This window comes from Phalangium opilio, unplaced genomic scaffold (assembly GCF_054372755.1).
Source record: "Phalangium opilio isolate 3A_F unplaced genomic scaffold, DU_Popi_V2 ptg000070l_1, whole genome shotgun sequence".
In the NCBI taxonomy this organism is placed as follows: domain Eukaryota; kingdom Metazoa; phylum Arthropoda; class Arachnida; order Opiliones; family Phalangiidae; genus Phalangium; species Phalangium opilio.
Window position 1 is genome coordinate 12,583,175 of NW_028324182.1, and position 19,702 is coordinate 12,602,876.

Consider the following 19,702-nt stretch of genomic DNA (forward strand, 5'->3'; position numbering starts at 1 on the left):
TCTATGGGGACAATACCTACAATCCTAAACCGTATTTTGTTTGAACAGTCGAAAAAATACTTAGAAACGATGGTAATCCGAGATTGGAAGGCGATGTACCCTGGAATTGGGATGGATTTCAAACCTCCCTCGGCGTTTTTACTTTTTTTTCATCTTTTGAGAAGCGCCGGAACATCCGAAAACGTCGTAAAAATGGAGAAAAATGTAGGGGGTTTATTTTATAGAAATCGCCTTTCCATAGAAAGTGAGGTGGTTTACGTTGGGTGCGTGCCGTCGGTATTCGACCGAATGTTTTTCCTAAAACTTGGCTTTTCAGTTTTTCCAAAAATAGGAAGAACGTTTTAGCCTGGCGGAGATTCTATACTATATAAGCCTATCTATTCCTCTATTCCCCTTCTTTGTTGTGGATAAGGAAAATTTTAATAGTTTTTCAGCTCAATAGAATATCGGTCCGATAGGATTTCTTCTATTTCGACGGCAAAACCAATCGGTTGGAAAATCGTTCCCAATTCATAGAGCCGATAGCGAAATAGACGATGGACAGAGATATATTTAAAAGGGACGATGGGGGAATCCATATACAGCGGCTCATATACATAAAGAACATTTATACCGGAAGTTATAAATCGTAGATGGTTTCGTACCAAACATCAGCTGGGAGACGGGGACGCGGAAAAACGATTTTTGTATATTGGCAGACTGAGACACACGAGTGTCTATATAGCTTAGCTTTAATCCCAACTGTATCACAAACCAGACTAAAATAAAGTCTATAAGTTGAGTGATATTCGCAGGCACGCCATTGGTTGCCACGAGAGACAGAGGTCTTCTAGGTTCACAAGAGGGAGACATCGGGAGAAAGACAAAACGCGTCCTTAATCAAGATTGTTAGATCATTCCCGTTCCCGAAAACAATGCCTATATAGCCCAAAAACTTTGAGAAATCTGCGGGGATGCTGGAAGAGAAGGAAGAAGAGAGGTCGAGAAAAGATCAGACTATACTATACCACCGATGCCACTGAGTTAGGAGGAGAAATAAGAAAAATTTGGTCGGGGTGCTAGCGCGAGCAGTGATGGCTGATGTAGGGTAAAGGAGCATCTAGGGCCAAGTTGGCGGCAGTGACGTTAGCGCGGTTTTTCAACAATTTGACGGATGGGAGCGACGCGCCGGATCGAGGAAGGAAGCCCCAAAGAATGACGCGCGTAGAAAAGAAGTTCCAACTTTTTTTTTATTATTTTCTTTTTCTTTTTTCGCGAGAGTGTGGTTAATCGGAGTTCGGCATCTAAAAATCTGCTCGGATTTTTCCTGTCTCTCTTTCTCTCTCTATAGAGAGAAGGAGAAAGCATAGAGCCTTATATACCCCACCACTACCTCCTCTGATTCTTTTTTAAAAACCATCCCAGAGGAAAAAACTCTCCATCCCAAAAAAATAATCTTAAAAGGGAGGCGAAGAAGAGAGAGACCTTATAGTACATCCATAGTAAACTTATAGGTCATATCAAGATGAGAACCGACCACAGTTCAAAACGGGGGACAACGTTCGAAAAAAAGGCTTAGCATTTGACTCTCGTCTCGGTAGATATTTAGGGATGAAAAATGTATTGGAGAGTGCAGCGTTGAGAAACAGTAGATTCGGACGTAGCTGCGGAAGTCTGTGGCGAATCGCCCCCCCCCCCTTCTTTTTGGGCCCTACAGTTAGAGCAGGGTCCGAAAATTTCGATTGGCAAGAGTGAAAAAGAAATCGTCAAAAACGAAAGGAGGATCTTACATGGATGTAGATGGAGAAAGAGAGTAAGTAGAGGGAGGTTGACGACGACACAAAAGGGAAACGACGGAATAATAAAATCTGGTCGACTGGAAAAGATTTCCTAACCCTTGGTCTCTTACAGACTACGGAGATAAAAATAGAACCAGGGCAAAAGAAAGTTGAATGGAAATTTTCATCTTTTTCATATAAAATTCCGTGGTATTATTAAAAAGAAATTCTCATTGTAAGAATAACATAATCAATAGAGCTTTAACAATGCCCTTACGAGTGACTTTGCCCCAACCTAAATATAAAATGAACTCATCGCGTAAACATTTCAGAGGAGAAATGATTCAACTTAAGCCTTTTCATTAACTCGCTAAAAACGTTACCTGTTTGTTTTATGGTCCAGATTATTTCGTTCGCGTTTAGTTATTAATAATGTACTAATATCAAAGGTAGGGAACTTGAATGAACTCGGAATATATAGCTCTAGATAGCTTCCTTCAAAAAGAAAATAAAACTTTTCCGAGAAAATATTAAGAATTTATTCGCTTTTAATAAGAATCTGGGAGATTGGAGTAGGGGGACCTCTCCGGATAAATAAGTAAAGAGCCAGAGTAAACTGGGAATACGGAATTTAACGGCTTTTTTCGTTAAGTAAAAATAAAAACCGAAAAAGTCCGAAGAGAGAGCGAGAGAGAGAGGTCGAACGAGGAGAGGAGGGAGGGTAAAAAAAGCAATTTGGTCCAAGCGTGCCGACTAGTAAGGTTCCTACGCCAAGCCGGTAAGCAAACATACGGGGCCAAGCTGTAAATCTAATGGTGGCGATTTTTAACGTCGCGACCATGCAGGAAGAGAAGTGACGAGGGGAAATTTGTTCCTGAGATACGTTAAAGCTCAGCCTTTTATAAAAGAGAGGAGAAGAGTTTAATAGCTCGTCTTAAAAATCTTTAAAGGAACTAGCCAGAGAGGAAAATACACCTTCCTGTCCAGCCCCCGCCTCTTTCCTATACCTCTTCCCCAAGTTTCTATTAGTAAAGTCGTTATTCGCCGACAAGACCAAAGGACAGGTTCGGTGGTTAAAGTTTCACCGTTAGAATTTACTGGACTTAAGGCGAACCTCGCGTGTTATTAACAATCATATAGAAACGCGTCTGAAACAAATTCCCGGGTTTCGGCACCACTAGAATTTCAACATTAACCAATTACTCATTTCATCCTCAGTTTACAATGAACGGTAGTAAACCGCGCCGTGAAATTAATTATATCACACGACCTGAACTATAAAATGACCATGGACACGCTTTTTCCAATGATAAAATTCACGACCATCTTCAGACACGTTGTACCTTCAAAATGGGATCGAAACTTAGTCGGGCGTGTCTTACCGGAAAGAGGAACCCTAAGCTACTAAGCCTTTGCACTTGCTAGCCCTGAAACCATAGCCATTTCATTGATCGTTTTTCGTTGGTCAAAACTATATAAGAGGCTCGGCGAGCGAGCTCTTTCAAACGACCAAAAAGCTTACATCATTCCGTAATTTTCTTTTTCGCAGTACGCGTTGCGACGCTTGAGTATATACCACGAACCTAGAGGAGTGGTAATACAAAAATGAACACGTTTTCGTGAAAACAGTTTCATTCCGTACACTTTTCTTCTTCTGGAGTACCAAGTTAAACATAAAAGCTCGCGTACATCTCTCTAAAAGATAAAAGCAACCAAAAGTACTTCTTTGCCTTTAATTGAAATTCCTGGCCAAAAGCAAAAGAGACTGCTCAGGCCATAGGAGCGAGCCGCCCTCTTTCCATTTCGAATTAAAGCTTTGGGAATAAAAAAGCAAATATTTTTCCTCTTTCCGAAGATATATATTAATTAAGAATATTTCCTCTCCTTTCCGGAAGCCAAGAAAGATGAAACGATTCGGAATTAATTGGCAATTGAACTACACTAGGAGCAGACGTTCATTACCCATGAGAGCTCTACCCGCAAACAAAATATTCTATCTCCTAATAAAATATTCATAGAAAACCCTTTTAGCTATGCTACGTAACGAAAAGATAAAACATACAACTGAAACAAAAATAATATTCCATTAAAGGTTAATTACAGAAGAAAATAACCCGATATCCAAGTCAAATTAATTGGTAAATTTGTAGAGAACTTGGGGCCCAGTGCAAAATGTTATTGTACGAGCTCATGTTGGAACCTAAGACTGTTCATACGTTCTCCGGTCATCTGTGGGTTCTTGTTTATGCATATAAAAGGAAGTATATTTCAGGCCTTTTATATCGATTGAAAAAAGAAAAACATACCCGAGGGTTTCTAGACAATTTTGAAAAGCAAAAGAGATGTAGGTGGAAAAAATTCGTAGATTGCAAATTGGGAATAAAAATTAAATTTAAAAAACGAAAATAAAACTAAAAACCGCCTCGAGTTCTCTCTCTCTCTCTCTCTCTCTCTCTCTCTCTCTCTCTCTCTCTCTCTCTCTCTCTCTCTCTCTTCTCTCTTCTTTTTCTAGGCCTAGATGAGGTACTGATGGTATAAAAGTCTACTCTCGTAGTTTTCCAGAGTAGTTTCTCTCGCTCAAAAACTAATCCTTTATTGATTGCTCGAGGGATAGATAAGAGTTGTGGGAGCTTCCAAAAGAGAACTACAGAGAGTATTGAAAGAGGGAATGGGAAAATAAAATTGCTTTTTCAATTACAGATGGTCTCCTGCCAAAAACCTTACATTCCTAGAAGCGCTATTCCCTCAGTTCCGTTCCGTGTGTTTCTCCCCCCAAAAAAATAAAACAAGTGAAGGAAGGATAAAAAAGAATCTATACTCGGACTATATTATTGATAAACTTTTAGGATTGATCAAAAACCATAAAAAGAACAGATTTTTTTACTCAACGTTCCCTTCCCCCTTCTACAATACAAAATGACTGGCTAGATCGTTACCGGGAAAAACTAAAATAAACAAGATACGCGAGTCATATTAAGCAATCCACTTACTTATTCTCATTGTTTGGGCCAAGGCTTAAACCGCGATTTTTAACTGACGAATCTAAACCTAGCTACGATTAAATCTATCCTCCTATGACGAATCTTCTCACAAATCCTTCCCTGTGCGTTAGGACAGCTAAAGATCTAGCATATCAAGGTCACTTAAAAAAATCACAGCACAACTTAAGTAAAACGTACAAAGTCCAACCATAAGTTCATAACTTATCTTCGATAAGTATGCCACTTATGCATTTTTACATACATTTGGTCTAATGAGAGCTTGTCAGAGAACGACCAATGAATATCTGGACGGCCAACTATTATCTAAATCCAGTCTAAACTATATATTCTTGGTGTTAATTTATTATTGGCTCTCTCAGGGTCACACATGACCTTTACGTTTTGCCCCCCATTCGACGTTGAGCCAATAGGAACCATTTGCATATTAATACAGAACTACTTTTTTCCCGTGGATACGCGTCGTCTGTCGTGTGTTTCTTGCCCGTTTCTTGGTTTCGTGATGTCGCGCTTAATCATTTTATCTTGGTCTATATGTAATTAAAATAATATTTAAAATGAGTCTCGATAAATCTACACAGTATTGCTACAACGCTTTAGTTCCCAAACGACAAACCGCGTCTCAAACCAACAAAATTTCAACGTATACCGCTTTTAGTGACTACGAAACAGTGCAAAGGCTTAATGAGTCTGTAAATTTAGCCCGGCAGGCAATTAAGAAAAGTACTAAATGTACTGAATCCCAGGTATGTTTTAGTTTATCAATTATTAGTTATTGTTAATTTATTTTATAGAAAAGTATTAACATTTAAGTTTAAATAGACTGATGCCAGCTGGAATAGCAAACTGCCAACTTTCACAGCCAGTTTCGCTACGCAATTTAAGATGTTGGTTTCTTCTTTTCCCTCATTAGTGTGGTTTGAAAAAGAATCCTCAACAAAGCAGGTACAGTAAATCTTCTAATTAAATAATGTAACATTGTTCCATCCAAAAACAATACATTAACGACTCCTGTTTGTACACTTTGGTAGTGCTTTATTGAAATATGTCGAAAGAATGGCTACGAGCCACGTTACAACACGGAGGCTTCAAAATATATCCTTTCTGCAGATGGGAATTTAAGATTTCACGTTATTTTCAAAGGCACGATAAGGGAAGTTAATGTTTTGACCGACACACACACACTCGATACTGATTTAGTATTGGAATTATTGGGCGATTTTACTTCAAAAGAGTATGTTCTTTGTGAAGGACTCGGAAAAGAAGCAATAGAAATCATACCAACTTTAATAAACCTTCCTAAAAAACTCATTAAACATTCGTATCCTGCGGAACGTTTCAATTCAGTAGACTGCCCAGCATGGTTCAAAAAACCAAATAACACAACGGGTCCCTTACAAAACGTTTGCACAGCATGTAAAAATCTGTCATCATATTTGAAGGTGTGTCAAAAGCGGCGTATAGAGTCAAACAAATCACCAAGCCGGAAGAGAAAAATGAATCCGTCATCAACAATTCCCGAACAATTTCTGTCTCCTTATAGTCTAAGGAAAAAGAAACGCAGTCAACTATTTCGCTACCAAAACCTAAAGACCAGAAATGCAAAATTGGAGGCTAAACTCGAGGCTCTTCAAATCTTCTTGAAATCTAAGCAGCATTTACAGATGAAAGAGATCACTTCTACAATAAATAATCAATTTCCAGAGGTTGTTGACATGGCTATAGGCCCAGACACGCCAAGCACAAAAGAGAGTCGAAAAAGACTCAGAGAAATCTGGGAGAATGACTGTGCCGCTTATTTAGAAAAGGAAAAAGAGGATTATCAAACTGATCAGAATAGAAATTGTAATCTCTATTTATAATCTACTGAATCATACATGGAAATCAATTAACTTAAGATTTCTTTCAGCTCCAGGAAAAAGAGGGAATCGTTGGAGTCTCGTTACTTACCGCATTGGTATGTTTCCGTTTTGACAATGTTTTAAGGCCAGTTATCTTTACATGATATTGAACTTTACTGAATAAAAAGTCTCACATTATTGCAGCTCTTGCTGTTGCCTGCCGTAGCAAAGCTGCTTATGAAGCTCTAAAAAGTTTCAAAATACTCAATCTGCCTTCTTGGCGATCGATTCAACGGAAAACCAGCAAGAATCTTGATGAGCCAGGAATAAACATGGATTACTTAAACGAACAGAAGAACATTTATGATAAGTTTGTGGAAGAACAAGTTTCCCTTGGCATGTTAAAACCACAAAGTGATGGTATCCTCGTATTTGACGAAGTGCGGGTTGCTGCCAAAGTTGTTTGGAACAGTAAAAATCATAAGTTGATAGGTTTAGCCATGGCTAGACAAGATTATGCTTATTTGGAGGATCTTTATGCGGAAGTTTCTGATGAAAATAGCATCTCAAAAGCAAACTATATGCTTCAGTTTTTGTGGAGGGATATCACTGCCAACTATGATATCATTGGGCCATACTTTTCAACAGCTAGCACGTGTGATACTCAATTCACATTCAATTGTTTGTTTGAGGTGATAAAATCATTTCAGTTCTGCGGCTTTAACATAGCGGCACTAGTTTGCGATGGCGCAAGTGCCAACTTGTCTTTAATTAAAATGACTGTAGGACTACAAGGTCAATTCTCTTACTTTGAGCGCGATGAAGCAGACGCTATCAAAGTAGAGTTTAACCCATGTTTCGTCAATCCCTATCGATTAGGTAGAAATATTTACTGGATAATTTGCCCATCACATCAAGTAACTAAATTAGACCATAAACACAAAAATATTTATAACTAAGTTATATTATTTTAGTTGAAAAGCCTAATTAATGCTCTATATTCTTCGGACCCTGAGAGAGCAAAACTATTTGCTATCAATGAAGTAAAATTTGGTTGGAAGCAAATTAAGGATCTGAAGGAGCGAGATGACAATCGTCGTGCTGATAATATTCCCCGTTTAGTTCCAGCTCTCCATCAAAGCTATGTTGACAGGGACCCATGGACTAAACTCAATGTGAAGCCAGCAAAGATAATGCAGGTGAATTAAAGACATTCTTTAGGAATTATCATGTTCTAATTAGACGATTTATTCCACAAATAAAGCAAAATGATATTCTAGCGGCTCTTTACGAGTACGCAAACCCAAAATTGACTAAGCCTCCTCCAGATCATGAGGAAGTACAAGCAACTTTTAACTACCTGAAAGCCTGCAACAACCTTTTTGAGACTGGTACTCTTTCGCACTCAAAAATTAAAACGGCAGATGGTGGTGAAGTAATGAAAAATATACGGAATGGTTTAGACTTTTTCACTAAATGGCTGAAGAGCCTCATTGGTAATTTGTTAAATCCCAGCTTTATAGTCCCTGCATAAGAAAGTGAATAGCGGGATATGTTTGAATAAGCCATCGCCATCTCTAGCGCCCCTAGAGTTTCAACTTAAAAAAGTCACATCAAATAGAAAGTGCCTCTGTTGTACGTTTTGCCGTCTGAGTGCGCTGCATGGGGATGGTTTTCAAAACTCTAGGTTTTGTTCGACTTTCTTATCCAGGAGTTATTAATCTGAGGTGAAATCCACAGGATATAATAAAAGCTTACTAAACCTCGCCCTCTTTACGTAGATGCAGATCCGCAATTGAAGCCTTGGGACGTCAAACAGAAAACGTTTCTCTCGTGGCAGGTATATATATTACGGTTGAGTGAAAGAAATGTACATCCAATGTGCAACTAGGATCAACTTTATAAACTAACGGCAAATTTGTACCAAAGCGAATTCTGTAAAAAAGGTTATTGAACTGCCCCCATTTAGTCAAAGGATAGGTCCGGCTACGTTAGGAGAAGTATTTAGACTGGTGGGCGGGGAAGGTTTCCACACTGTATAGAATAATAGACAAATTTGCCTTTGTACATTTTGTCCTATATTATGTAGTTTTTCCCCGTACTACTCGCCCACGGTACAAAAGTATTTCACACGTTCTTGGTACATTACTTCCTACAACCACAAATTACCTATATCTTAGGTTTTCACTACGTTCTAAGGTGTTCATAAGTTTATATTTTAACTTGTACAGACTTGGGCTTTGCTACGCATAATGGTTTTTGGGCTGGAAGGACTGGTGAAAGAGTTTTTTGAAAATTATTCTGAGGGCTATTATCTGTGCCCTGTGAGGATAAACGGTAGTGCCGTAGAAACCTTGTTCTCACAATTCAAACAAAATTCTGGAGGAAAGCTATCAAGTGTAAATTACAATACTGCAAGAAAAGTTTTACTAACCAAAATTGACGTCAAGGGTCACCACAGTGGCCATGGATATAGGGATGTGCCTTTGTATGTAAGAGATGCGTTCGAGGAAAAGTTTAAAAATAAAAAGACTAATCAGTAACTCAAACGTATGACTTTATTTTTTGAAATGAAAGTAATGAATTATCACTATAAGGCTCCTATAAACTCCTAAAACCTATCTTATAATAAACCTATTGCATATCATAATTGGCGAAACGACTCGGTACTTTTCTCTGCCGCTTGCTAAGACTAGATTCAACAGGTATTGTTTTTTGGCACTCACTAAGACTAGATCGAACTTCGGATTTCTTGGTTGTTTGTTTTGGAACTTTTACATTCTCTATGGTGACAGCACATATTTCATTCACATTTCTTTTTCTTTTTGTTGTATCATGCAAAGAATGTGTGACATTGGCACAAGTTTCCGCAACTAAGTAGTCTTTAGGAACTAAGTAGTCTTTAGGAACTAAGTAGTCTTTAGGAACTAAGTCGTCTTTAGGAACTAAGTCGTCTTTAGGAACTAAGTCGTCTTTAGGAACTAAGTCGTCTTTAGGAACTAAGTCGTCTTTAGGAACTAAGTCGTCTTTAGGAACTAAGTCGTCTTTAGGAACTAAGTCGTCTTTAGGAACTAAGTCATTTTCACTAGTGGCATGAAATATTGATTTGCCCTTTCCCAAATTCTCTCTCTTTCGCGAATTGACATTTCTTTTTCGTTTCGGGATATTGTGCAAAGGATGTGTGACATTGCCACAAACCTCAGTTTCTAAGTAGTCTTTAGGAACTTCGTCATTTTCACTACTGGTACAAAATATTGCTTTGCGCTTAACTAATTTTCTCTCTCGAATTCGCGCGTTATCATTTATTTTTCGCTTTGGGGTCTCGTTCAAAGAAGAATACGAAGCCTTTTCACAAGCCTTTGGATCTTGGTTGTCGTTTGAATCAAAGTTTTTGGTTCCCTTCCTATTGTCATCGCCTTCTACTTTGCCCTTCCTTTTCGCATTCTTTTTGGTGCCTTCCCTAGAGATACTGTAAAGATCGTCTCTGAGACCACTACAGCCTTTGGACGCTTGTTTTTTCTTTTCCACCTCTGCGGCATCTCTAGAAGTGATAAATTCGTTTGACAGCGCATGCGTAAATTTTCTTTCCCATTCGACAAGGAATATTTTTGCTCTATCCTCGGACATAATTTCTCTTGTGCATTCCATGAATAATGATTCCAATTCAGCTTTATGACTTTTGACATGATCAAAAACCACCTAATTACACAGGTCATGAGTAGAAAAAAACATGAGCTGATTTATTAAACCTTTCTTAAAGTAAGAACTTACCTGCAAAATTTTATGCCCATGTGTTTTAACCCCTTCAGGACATAAAATATCTCGGCATAATTGGTTTAAGCGTTGGAGGTAGGGGTTCAGAGACTCTTTGGGAATAAAATACCCTCCGGTATCCCTCATTCCTATTCCAGAAAACTGTATTTCGGCTTTTTCGTCTGTTGTTCTTCTTATTTTTAGGCTGCAGTCCCATAAAATTTGGGATTTTTCACGTTGTTGACTAGTTAATTCCATTTTCTTTCCAAAGATTGTCCTTTTTTTATTGACGTTCCAAATTTCTCCCAAACAGCCACCTCCTATTGTCAGGAGGGACCTTTCATAAACATCACTAGACTGAAAGGTAGCAATAAGTTCATTAATTTAGCATGAGGTAGAAGTTAATTCAGATTAAAGTTGTCAGGGGGTCAAGCGCTCTTTTGAGCCTTTTAAAAGGCAAATGAGCCCAAAGTTCATTATATCTTTGACACCATATCTGATAGGCAAAACCATGACGAGGAAATATAAAATCATGGTTTCATATTCAGTACGAAATCAAAGATGATTTAAACATGTTACTCACGTTCAGAGATTTGTCACTGGATGTATTTCTGTGCTCAGACTCTCCTCTTCGATTGAGGCACCAAGCTAAAAACACTTGCTCCGAGTATAACGTCAATAATAGCAAATAGTTGTTTTGGACATTCAGGGGCTCATTTTCAAAGCCACACTTTTTCTTGAAATAGTGAAAATTTGTCCTAATGACCAACTTCCATTGAAAGCGTGCATCTAAACTGCTTCGCTGTAATTCCATTTTTTTCAAACCTTTTTTAGGTCTGTGCTTCTCTAAGTTAATAAAAAATAACTCTACCAAATGTTCTATGAGTGATGGAAGAGAATCGCGCAACTGTTCGTGAAGATTGATAACATTTTGTGAGCTAAAGTTTTTGGGCAAAGCTACTTCTATTAGCCCAATTACATATTCCGTTTTAATGCTCATTTAGGATTTTGGGCCTTGGCAGGCACGTGTCTGCACTCTGCGTCTCTACAGTGTAAATGACTACCCGGGTTTTAGGCGCGTTTTGATTGGTTTAAGGTTTAAGCATTATGTATCCCTCCGCTCTGATCCCGCCTTATTTGTTTGTAATTTCTACCGCTAGAGGCGCTATTTCTTTTTGTTCTGACGTCACAGTGTCGTCTGCTTTATGACAAGCTCTCATTAAGGATTTGACCTAATTGGCATACTTATCGAAGATAAGTTATGAACTTATGGTCCAACGTGACTCAACGCTCCCACGATAATGTTCATGTCGGACATGTTAAAACATTTGAGGTGACTTTATCACTGTTTCAAAGCAAGAACCCAAAATACCTTCGATTCTTTTCAGGATTAAAAAAATGGCGTAGAGTTTAGTTTTTGGTGCCGGCGGTGGTGGTGGCCGTCAAATCCCTTCATCCCCCTTAATGTTCCCCCCATCTTTAAAAAGAAATTTTTGATCGATAGACTTTACTGGTTAAATTCGCTAAGGGGTTTAGGGAGGGTAGCCTATAGCGACGGCAAAAAAAGGGGTATATACCGATTTTCTTGTTGGGACTTTTAAAAGCATTGACTTGTTTCAACGCTTCACGGAACTTCCTCGAAGTTCTAGGCCTAGATCTATACTTCCCCTTTCTCTAGTTCAAAGTCTTTACCTATCGAGCTCTGTTAAGCCTTTTTTATCGAAGAAAAAAAACAACTAGAAGATATTTTCGATCGTTGGCTTTTTCACTAAAATAGACCCCTGAGAATTTTACGCGAAAAAGCTTAATTTATTTTTCAAACATTTTTTCTTCTCTACCAAACTCTTGAATGAACCAAAAAAAATGGGACGGATAATGGTCGAATTCATTAATGAATAGATTTAGTTAAAAAATTTAACGAGGGATAAAAAAGCGGACAATTTAAGTGATTTTCCCGTTAAGTTCCCGCCTCTTCGCCCCTCACTTCGTTAATTATTTATTAATTAACGCCTCGGCCAGGAAAAATACCCCGTCAATTAATTAGGAAACGTTTACGTTAATTTAAAGAGAAGTTTTCGAGGAAAGAAACTTTTTTATCGGAATTATCAGCGGGCGGTAATTTCCTGCCAGCTTCCTAAATAATTTTAATCATGAATTTTTTTTTGGGTTGTTTTTATTTTTTTTTTTTTTTTATTTTTTCTCTTTCCTCATTTGAAATTTAAATTGGATATTGGGCCAAAAATTGGTGACATCTGTTTGGGTTTCCATCCTCTCTACATGGATTCTGTTTTTTTAAAAAAATACCCAAAACTGAAATTAATTTTCATAAAATAACCCACCTTAAATATTCATAAGCAACAACATACCGGTTGAATATATATGGGATTAAAATAAAAACCTATAATATTTAATTAATAAACCTTGTTTATTTAGTTTTAATAACATTTAAATGAACTTAATTAACCAAAACGGAGAAACAAGTTGACAACACTAAGCTAAATTACTAAAAATCATTGTTGACATAAAATTTAAGCAATGCATATGTACTAATCGAAATTTCTGGACTGAACTAAATTAGATAATAGAAAATTATTAAGAAACGCTCAATTTTCTAGTGTTAAAAACCATATCTATAATTTCAATAGTGATTCTAAAACCAAATGGGCCAGTCACTCAATGTACAAGCCTGACTACTAATACACTTAACAGTGTCAAAATTAATATGAATAACCCATGGTGTACAACCCCTCTTTCTCAACCGCGCGAGACTAAATGATATATTACAAAGTTCACCGTTCCCCCTCGGGTGCCCTTGAACCCTAATTGTGACATTCATTTTCTAACTGGCATTAAATTAAATTCAAACACGCTAAGCCTAATTCTACAAAATCTACCCCTGCACCCCTAGCTAGCTAGCTCCATCCAATTTGTCGTTTCTTCCCCAATGATTTAATGGAAAACACTTACTTAGGCCTATTTTAGGGTTAGCTAGGGAATTAAAGGTAAATAACGTTTCCGTTTCTCAACCTTACTTTTAAATCAAGGATGACTTCGACTGTCTCGGGGTTTTAGCAGTTTAGGCCTTGGTGAGGTGATACCCCCCCCCCCCTTTGAAACAGGTTCACCAGGAATAAACGTCAAGAGTGCCGGGAATGAATCTTTTGATATAAATCAACACGTATAAAGAGAAGTAAAAACAGTCGCGTTTGGGATTTATAGAAACTGAGCAAGGATAGAAAAAGTTAGAGAAGTTGGTGCAAAAGAAAAAAAAAGATTTTCGAATTGCCGTAAAAACGGACATCTTTATTATAGTGGCAATGATTTACTGAGAAGTTTGAGCTGCAGTATGTACACATAGCAGGGGGGGGAGAGATGGATATATAGGAAGAAAAAAACTAGACGGAAAAATTACTCCATATAAATTACAGTCACGCCGTGAAACCGAAAAGGCGGGCCCCCAAATCTTAAAGACACAAGAGGAGGGGGGCAAAGGGGGAGAAAGAAGATTCAAGCCACGGGAATCGTAAAGATGTTTACAAGATGACGAATTTTCATGTTCCTAGTGACATTCGAACAGACGGAACGAAATAAACAAACGTGCAAAAATATTAAGAAGAGATGGAGATAGAAATGTGGGAGATACGAAGATGGAACTATGTCCTATAACCTAAACTCTCCCAAATATTTCATACAAAGAAAACAAATAAAAATAGCCTTAAATATTACAAAGATATGATGCTAATTTTGACCACCTCAACAGGAAAATAATAGAAGAGACACTTAGACCTTAACATTGTCCAAGAGTACCGAGATTACTGTATACCTCCTACATGAAAGTCAAAGCTTCATCTTGAACTTTGGCATAAGGATTCCTTGTTTCACCTCTATAATTTAACGGTGATACTGAACACCAAATTTCATTAAATGACTCGAAACTGATTACGGACGTAGGGTCGCGTTTGCCTTCACCCAAAACGGTGACTACTAATTTTCACCTACGTGTCACTTCTTATTACAGCCTTAGCTACTTTTAGCTTCGAAAACTTGGAATCGCAGGGGAAAAAAAATATGAAAACATTTATACCCAAAAATGGGCGACGGGTGGAAACTTATTAAAAATATATCTCGGTGGTACTGGTTGGTCGGTACTTGGCTCCTGAACCCCAGTCATCCCATCCGATCCTCACCCCCGAAAAAATGTCGAAACGAATTAGCGGAAGAAAAAACGAACATTTACAGGCGGAAATATATTGGAAAGGAAATGTCGTGCCGGCCGGGGTTAGTTCTTATAGATCTCGCCTTCCTTAAGTGATGGGAAAATGTGCGCAACACCCCCCAATCCACCCACGGTATTTTCCCCAGTAAAAACAATTCCCCCGGAGTGTACAGGGTGGGACATATAGGGGGAACCAGAACCGATAAATAAAATCTCTCACCCTCACCCTGTTAGGGCACCCTATAGATGATCTAGGATGCTTAAGATGCGGATAGGAATCAAACCTAAGAGGATGAAGAGCAAATGAGACTTGGACTGTCTGCTCTCGGATCGCGAGTTTCGGGCTATGCCACAAAGTTATCTTGGTTGGCATCACGTGACCAGGCAAATACAAAATCAAAAAGGCTTAAGCTCTCTCCTTACGACGGTTAAGTACCACGCTAAACGAGCGAGCAAGCATGGAGCAAGCTTCGGAATTGGGAAACAATCAGTCCAAGTATCGTTTACACTTCACCTTCAAAGTAAGTACTAACACAGTGGATGTAAAGAAAGGAATTAGCCATTTTGATATCTTAAAACGATATTGAAGTCCATACTTTACTAGTCTAAGAGTCGACCAATGGGCTGAAGACCCCATTGACTTCCCGTCGAGCATTTGCCACTCGCCCTTCTCACTTTACTAAGTTGGATCCGACATCTCTCCCTACCACGTTGGCCAATGAAGATGGCGCCCTTCCGCGTATTATTTACCCAAAAACAGGGGGAAACGCGACAGGGAAGGTGAATTTACGCGTTTGACAGGCAGCCAGCCAGCGAGGCTCACTTGTCTCTACTCTCTCTGAGTCTAGGCCTAAGCACGACTGTTGAACATCAACCAATCCACCCTCTCCCTCATCTGCATGTATCGGTGTATAGTCGGTATAGTGTATCCGCAGCTAACAGAATTCAAATCGTATGCAGATTCGATTCAAAAACTTACTCCCTTCCCAGAGAGTTAAGAGGAACCCTAACCAATATGGGAAGTAAATAATATTCCCAAAGGGGAGAGGATGTATGTGGCGCATGTTCAAGAAAACCGTTGACGAGTGAGGCATGGTCCCTATTATAGCGGGGCACTCAAACCATGGCGGTTTTATGGATTTAGTCACCAATATCTTGATGCGTTGTTGTTATCATTTACAATATTAAACGTAATGACGCATGAAGTATAAGTCATAGAAATTAGACGAAAATGTTAGCATACTAAATCCTTCATAAGTATAAAAATAACTTCGATATCCGTCGCATTTAGTCAAGTCTACGGGATGGAAGGATTCAATTTAATCAGAATAGTCTATGTCTATGTCTACAGATAAGGGTGTAGGTAGGAAGCTATAGGGAAACGCATTCGTATACCCAGTAATAAAGGGGTGGGCAGTTGTTTACGGTAATAGTCGAAGCAAGCAAACCGTAACGTCCATGGATGGTGGCAGAGTACCATAGTTTAGGAATAAATATTTAATTAAAGTGAGAAGGTATACTGGAGGTAGGGGTGGTTTATGAGTTTGGACGGCACGTGGAGTGAGAGAGAGCGTAGCTTCAGAGATCATGGGGAGCAATGGAAACGGTCCAAGAGTGGGCGGCGAGAAGACTGCTTAATCAATTAAAACAAACTGCATGGGGGGGCATCATTTATATCTGGCGGGAGTCGGAAGAGCGGAAATACACTGCACAAGGGGTGAGGGTTTGGTTTAAAAGGTGCACGAGAATGGAAAACGAGCAGCTATAGCGTCGTCAGTGCGCCACACGTACACATAGAAAGACCGATAATAATAACTTCGCGTCAATTATAGTTTTGGACGACGATTTTAAAGGGTCGAATCGAGCTAGAACAATTGTAATTCCTAGCAACCGCTGTTGTTAAGTTCAGGAGGAAAATTACTATACGTCTCGAACATTACCGTAACCTCAAAGGAGTAAACTCACTCACTCGGTCGGTCGGTGTACCTGAGAATCTTGGTGGTATCGGTATAGAACAATAACGAATATATAAGGTTTGGATGTTCGCTCGGCCGCTCTCTTCGACTGAAAATGGCTATAATTGATCGGAGAAACAAGAGGGGATGGATTGTGATGGAGAAAGGCGAGGCTTTCGCATAATTGACTCTCCTATATACAAACACAAAATCAATTAGACAAAGTATATTCTAATACTCGTATCGAAAGACGCAAGAAAGACGTTGAGATGTATCGAGGGAATAGCTCGTGTTTATGTTAATAAAGATCGATTGAATGTACAACAAAATCAGACGTCTATGACTAGTAAATTTTAAAGATAAACCCTTGAAATCCTCCTTCATATTTCTCTAGTTCTAGTTCAACGCAATAACCAAGAGAGATTATTAAATTATCCCTAGAATATTAAATATAAAATATAAAGCTTCGTATATAGATTTTGGTTCAACGAAGGCCGAGAAGAATTTAATTCAATCAGCATTCGTAAGAGAATTGATATAATTCATGGTATTGGTAATATTATACATACAAATCATATCCGTTATAGGGGGGGCCCGGAAAAGGGGTTGTGTAATACAGTATTAGTCACTAGGATGAGTTATAAGAGTATAATCGAATTAAGAGAATGGGGCGCGCTCATTCGGATGGGGAATATGGATTGAACGCCAATTTGAAGAGAAATGATTATTTCAAACTTACTGAATAAAAAAAAATATATTTTTTCCCCTCAAATAAAGCAAAGCTCGAGCTAGGGTTTCTTGACGTCGAGAGGTCGCGGAGAGCGAGCGGGTTTTTGTATCGTGTTCGTTATATTAAAGGCACGACCGAGTGCAAATAGAAGAGAAACGAGACCGCGTACAGAAGAAGAGAACTAAACTGATCTTATCTCGGACCAGCTCGTGCAGAAATCCGAACGCCGGGCATATTTCGATGCCCCGAACCCACCACCACGGCCGCGCTCTCTAATAATATTTTTTTCCCGGTTTTATTTTTTTCTCTCTTCTTTTTACTGGGCAGATGGTCATCTCTCTCTCTCTTCTCTTCCAGGCTCTTTTGATTCAAGAGTCTTTGGCCTAGGCTTAACTCCCGCCTATTTCAAATTTCCATCGCTAATATTACGTCCCGTCAAGGTTTTGAGGGTAATATTTACGCGTTCCAATAACGCTCCCAAAAAACTCTTCGCCAATGAACTCTGCACTCACTCAAGGGAGGGATGAGAGGTGGTGAGGGAAAAGAAAATCTCTTAAGAAAAAACTTTACCTCGACATTTCGGCGTGAATTTATATTTTTTAAAACCATACATTCTTATATCCGGGTGAGGTTATGCTTTAAAGTGATAGTAAAATCATTCTAAGTTCAATCCTCTAAATTTTAAACACGAAATCAAACCAGATTCAACTCTTTTAATATGAAATTGGAATATCGTTAGACTTCTCCACGAAGCACTGGGAAGTACCCTTATTGGACGCATAGTACCACCTGACGGATACGTCCAATAGGTGAGTGGTACTCCCAGTCAGTGATTGCCGGGAAAGCCTAACGTGTAGTGCCATCCATTAATAAAACTTAATTGCCTGGTATCTTCTTTAATATTGTAGATTGAAACATTGTTCCAATTGATATATTCATTATTTAAAACACTCTTTCGTTTAAAAAAGGAAGAAATTATAGCCCGAAGCATCCCTTTAAACGTCTCTGATGATTTCACCATCCCTTTAAGGGAGTTTCCACTCAGATTACCTATAGACAAGGATAAAAATATAGCGTGGAGAAATTATTAGGGGTCCGGGCGCGATCTTGAACGATAAAGACGTACAGAGGATGACCATTATATGATTTTGGGAGATTGATAGAATAAATAGCCGTTGAGAGAATACAGGCATATATATAGTTTTAAAATGAAGGGAGATGAAAGACCATGCACATTCACGGGAAGGGGGGCTAAACACTAAGCCTAACCGCAAAGATTCTTTTTTCTTAATATTAGAAAAATGTAGCGTTGGCTTCTCCTGACAGCTCGTATAATGAGCTCTTTCGATTAACCTGTTTATGAAAGGTGTTTATTATAGATTTTTCAAAGACGGCGGGCGGGCGAGCGGTTTATAGTATAGCCTCGCTCGAACTTCTTAAATACAGGAGGGACAAGAGTTTTCTCGATCAAACTTTTCTTCTCTCTTTATTATATATATATATTTTCTTTTTAAAAGCTCGTTATATAAGAAATATTTTTATATTAAAAAAGGCGGAGTCCCGTACGGATTATTTACGATCCGGTGGCGCGGTCGCCATTGTTACCAGATGACCCAAATCCCAATAATTGGGTATAGAAAAGAAGAAAACTTTTCACATTCCCCGTAGGGAGGTTAAAAAAGAAAAAAAAAGGTCGCCCGAAGAAAAAAATTCACTACTGGCAACTTTCAACCTTTCACTGAACTAGGACTGAATATAAAATAACACGGATTGTCATAAGATCATTTATAAATTCTTAACGAAGAGCTATAGTCGGTCCCTTTCTACTTTGATAAGATTTAAAAAAAAAAAAATTGTAAGCGTACGTTGCCTTGTACCTTTGATATTTCACTGCGGGAGAACCCGATCTTGCAGTATATGTAGAGAGTTTAAGAAATTTACAAGAAATCTCGCTCTAGATGTGTAAGATCTTTCCAACTATGGCGCGAGATCAAGAAAAATCAAGTGCACTTTTAAACTTTCATATTCAAAATTAGGCTTTTAACTAAAAGTTTTTTCCATAACTTCTTAATCTCTCTATTGCAGATTTTTCGGGAAACTCTGAATTTAAAAGTTTCGTCTACAATAACAATACAATCACGCTTCTGGGAAATACCACGAGCTCAAGGACTAATAACGAATCTCATTAGTTTAAGTTTGATAAATGAATAGATGTAAACGCGGGGTAGAGCTAAAATAAATCCAACGTACACGCCTAAAACTTAATTAACCATCTCACCACGAACGTAAAAGATGATTCTCCAATGTTTACCCCGCGGATAAAAAGGAGAAAACTTAAGTAAAAAAGTTGACAAAATCCCATCCTTCTTTGCTAAGTTAAATCCCCTAGTTTTTTGTCATCCCATCATCCGAACACTGATTTGTTTCTAAGTTTCAGTTTACAGTTCTCTC

The 19,702-nt window shown here is 38.5% G+C and overlaps 3 protein-coding genes across 5 annotated transcripts in view; 1 reads left to right on the forward strand and 2 right to left on the reverse strand.

The window, feature by feature from the left end:
- Su(var)3-3 (lysine-specific histone demethylase Su(var)3-3) overlaps positions 1–19,702 on the reverse strand; it is a 213,352-nt gene that overhangs the window by 42,099 nt on the left and 151,551 nt on the right. The window lies entirely within an intron of this gene.
- On the forward strand, positions 4,950–9,146 carry LOC149661720 (uncharacterized). Of its 3 annotated transcripts, none has more exons than XM_089843686.1 (9): positions 4,950–5,502; positions 5,579–5,701; positions 5,788–6,601; positions 6,666–6,713; positions 6,802–7,514; positions 7,572–7,796; positions 7,862–8,093; positions 8,379–8,437; positions 8,829–9,146. In XM_089843686.1, the coding sequence occupies exons 1-9, from the start codon at positions 5,314–5,316 to the stop codon at positions 9,138–9,140; spliced, it is 2,715 nt and encodes a 904-aa protein (XP_089699812.1). In that variant the 5' UTR covers positions 4,950–5,313; the 3' UTR covers positions 9,141–9,146. The 3 variants fall into 3 exon arrangements, with proteins under 3 accessions (XP_089699812.1, XP_089699814.1, XP_089699813.1); XM_089843687.1 differs by having other exon boundaries at positions 5,372–5,502; positions 5,570–5,701; XM_089843688.1 differs by lacking the exons at positions 8,379–8,437; positions 8,829–9,146 and having other exon boundaries at positions 7,840–7,965.
- Positions 9,232–11,516, reverse strand: LOC149661721 (uncharacterized). Its single transcript, XM_089843714.1, has 3 exons — positions 10,934–11,516; positions 10,369–10,707; positions 9,232–10,296 (listed from the first exon to the last, which is right to left on the reverse strand). The coding sequence occupies exons 1-3, from the start codon at positions 11,348–11,350 to the stop codon at positions 9,232–9,234; spliced, it is 1,821 nt and encodes a 606-aa protein (XP_089699840.1). The 5' UTR covers positions 11,351–11,516.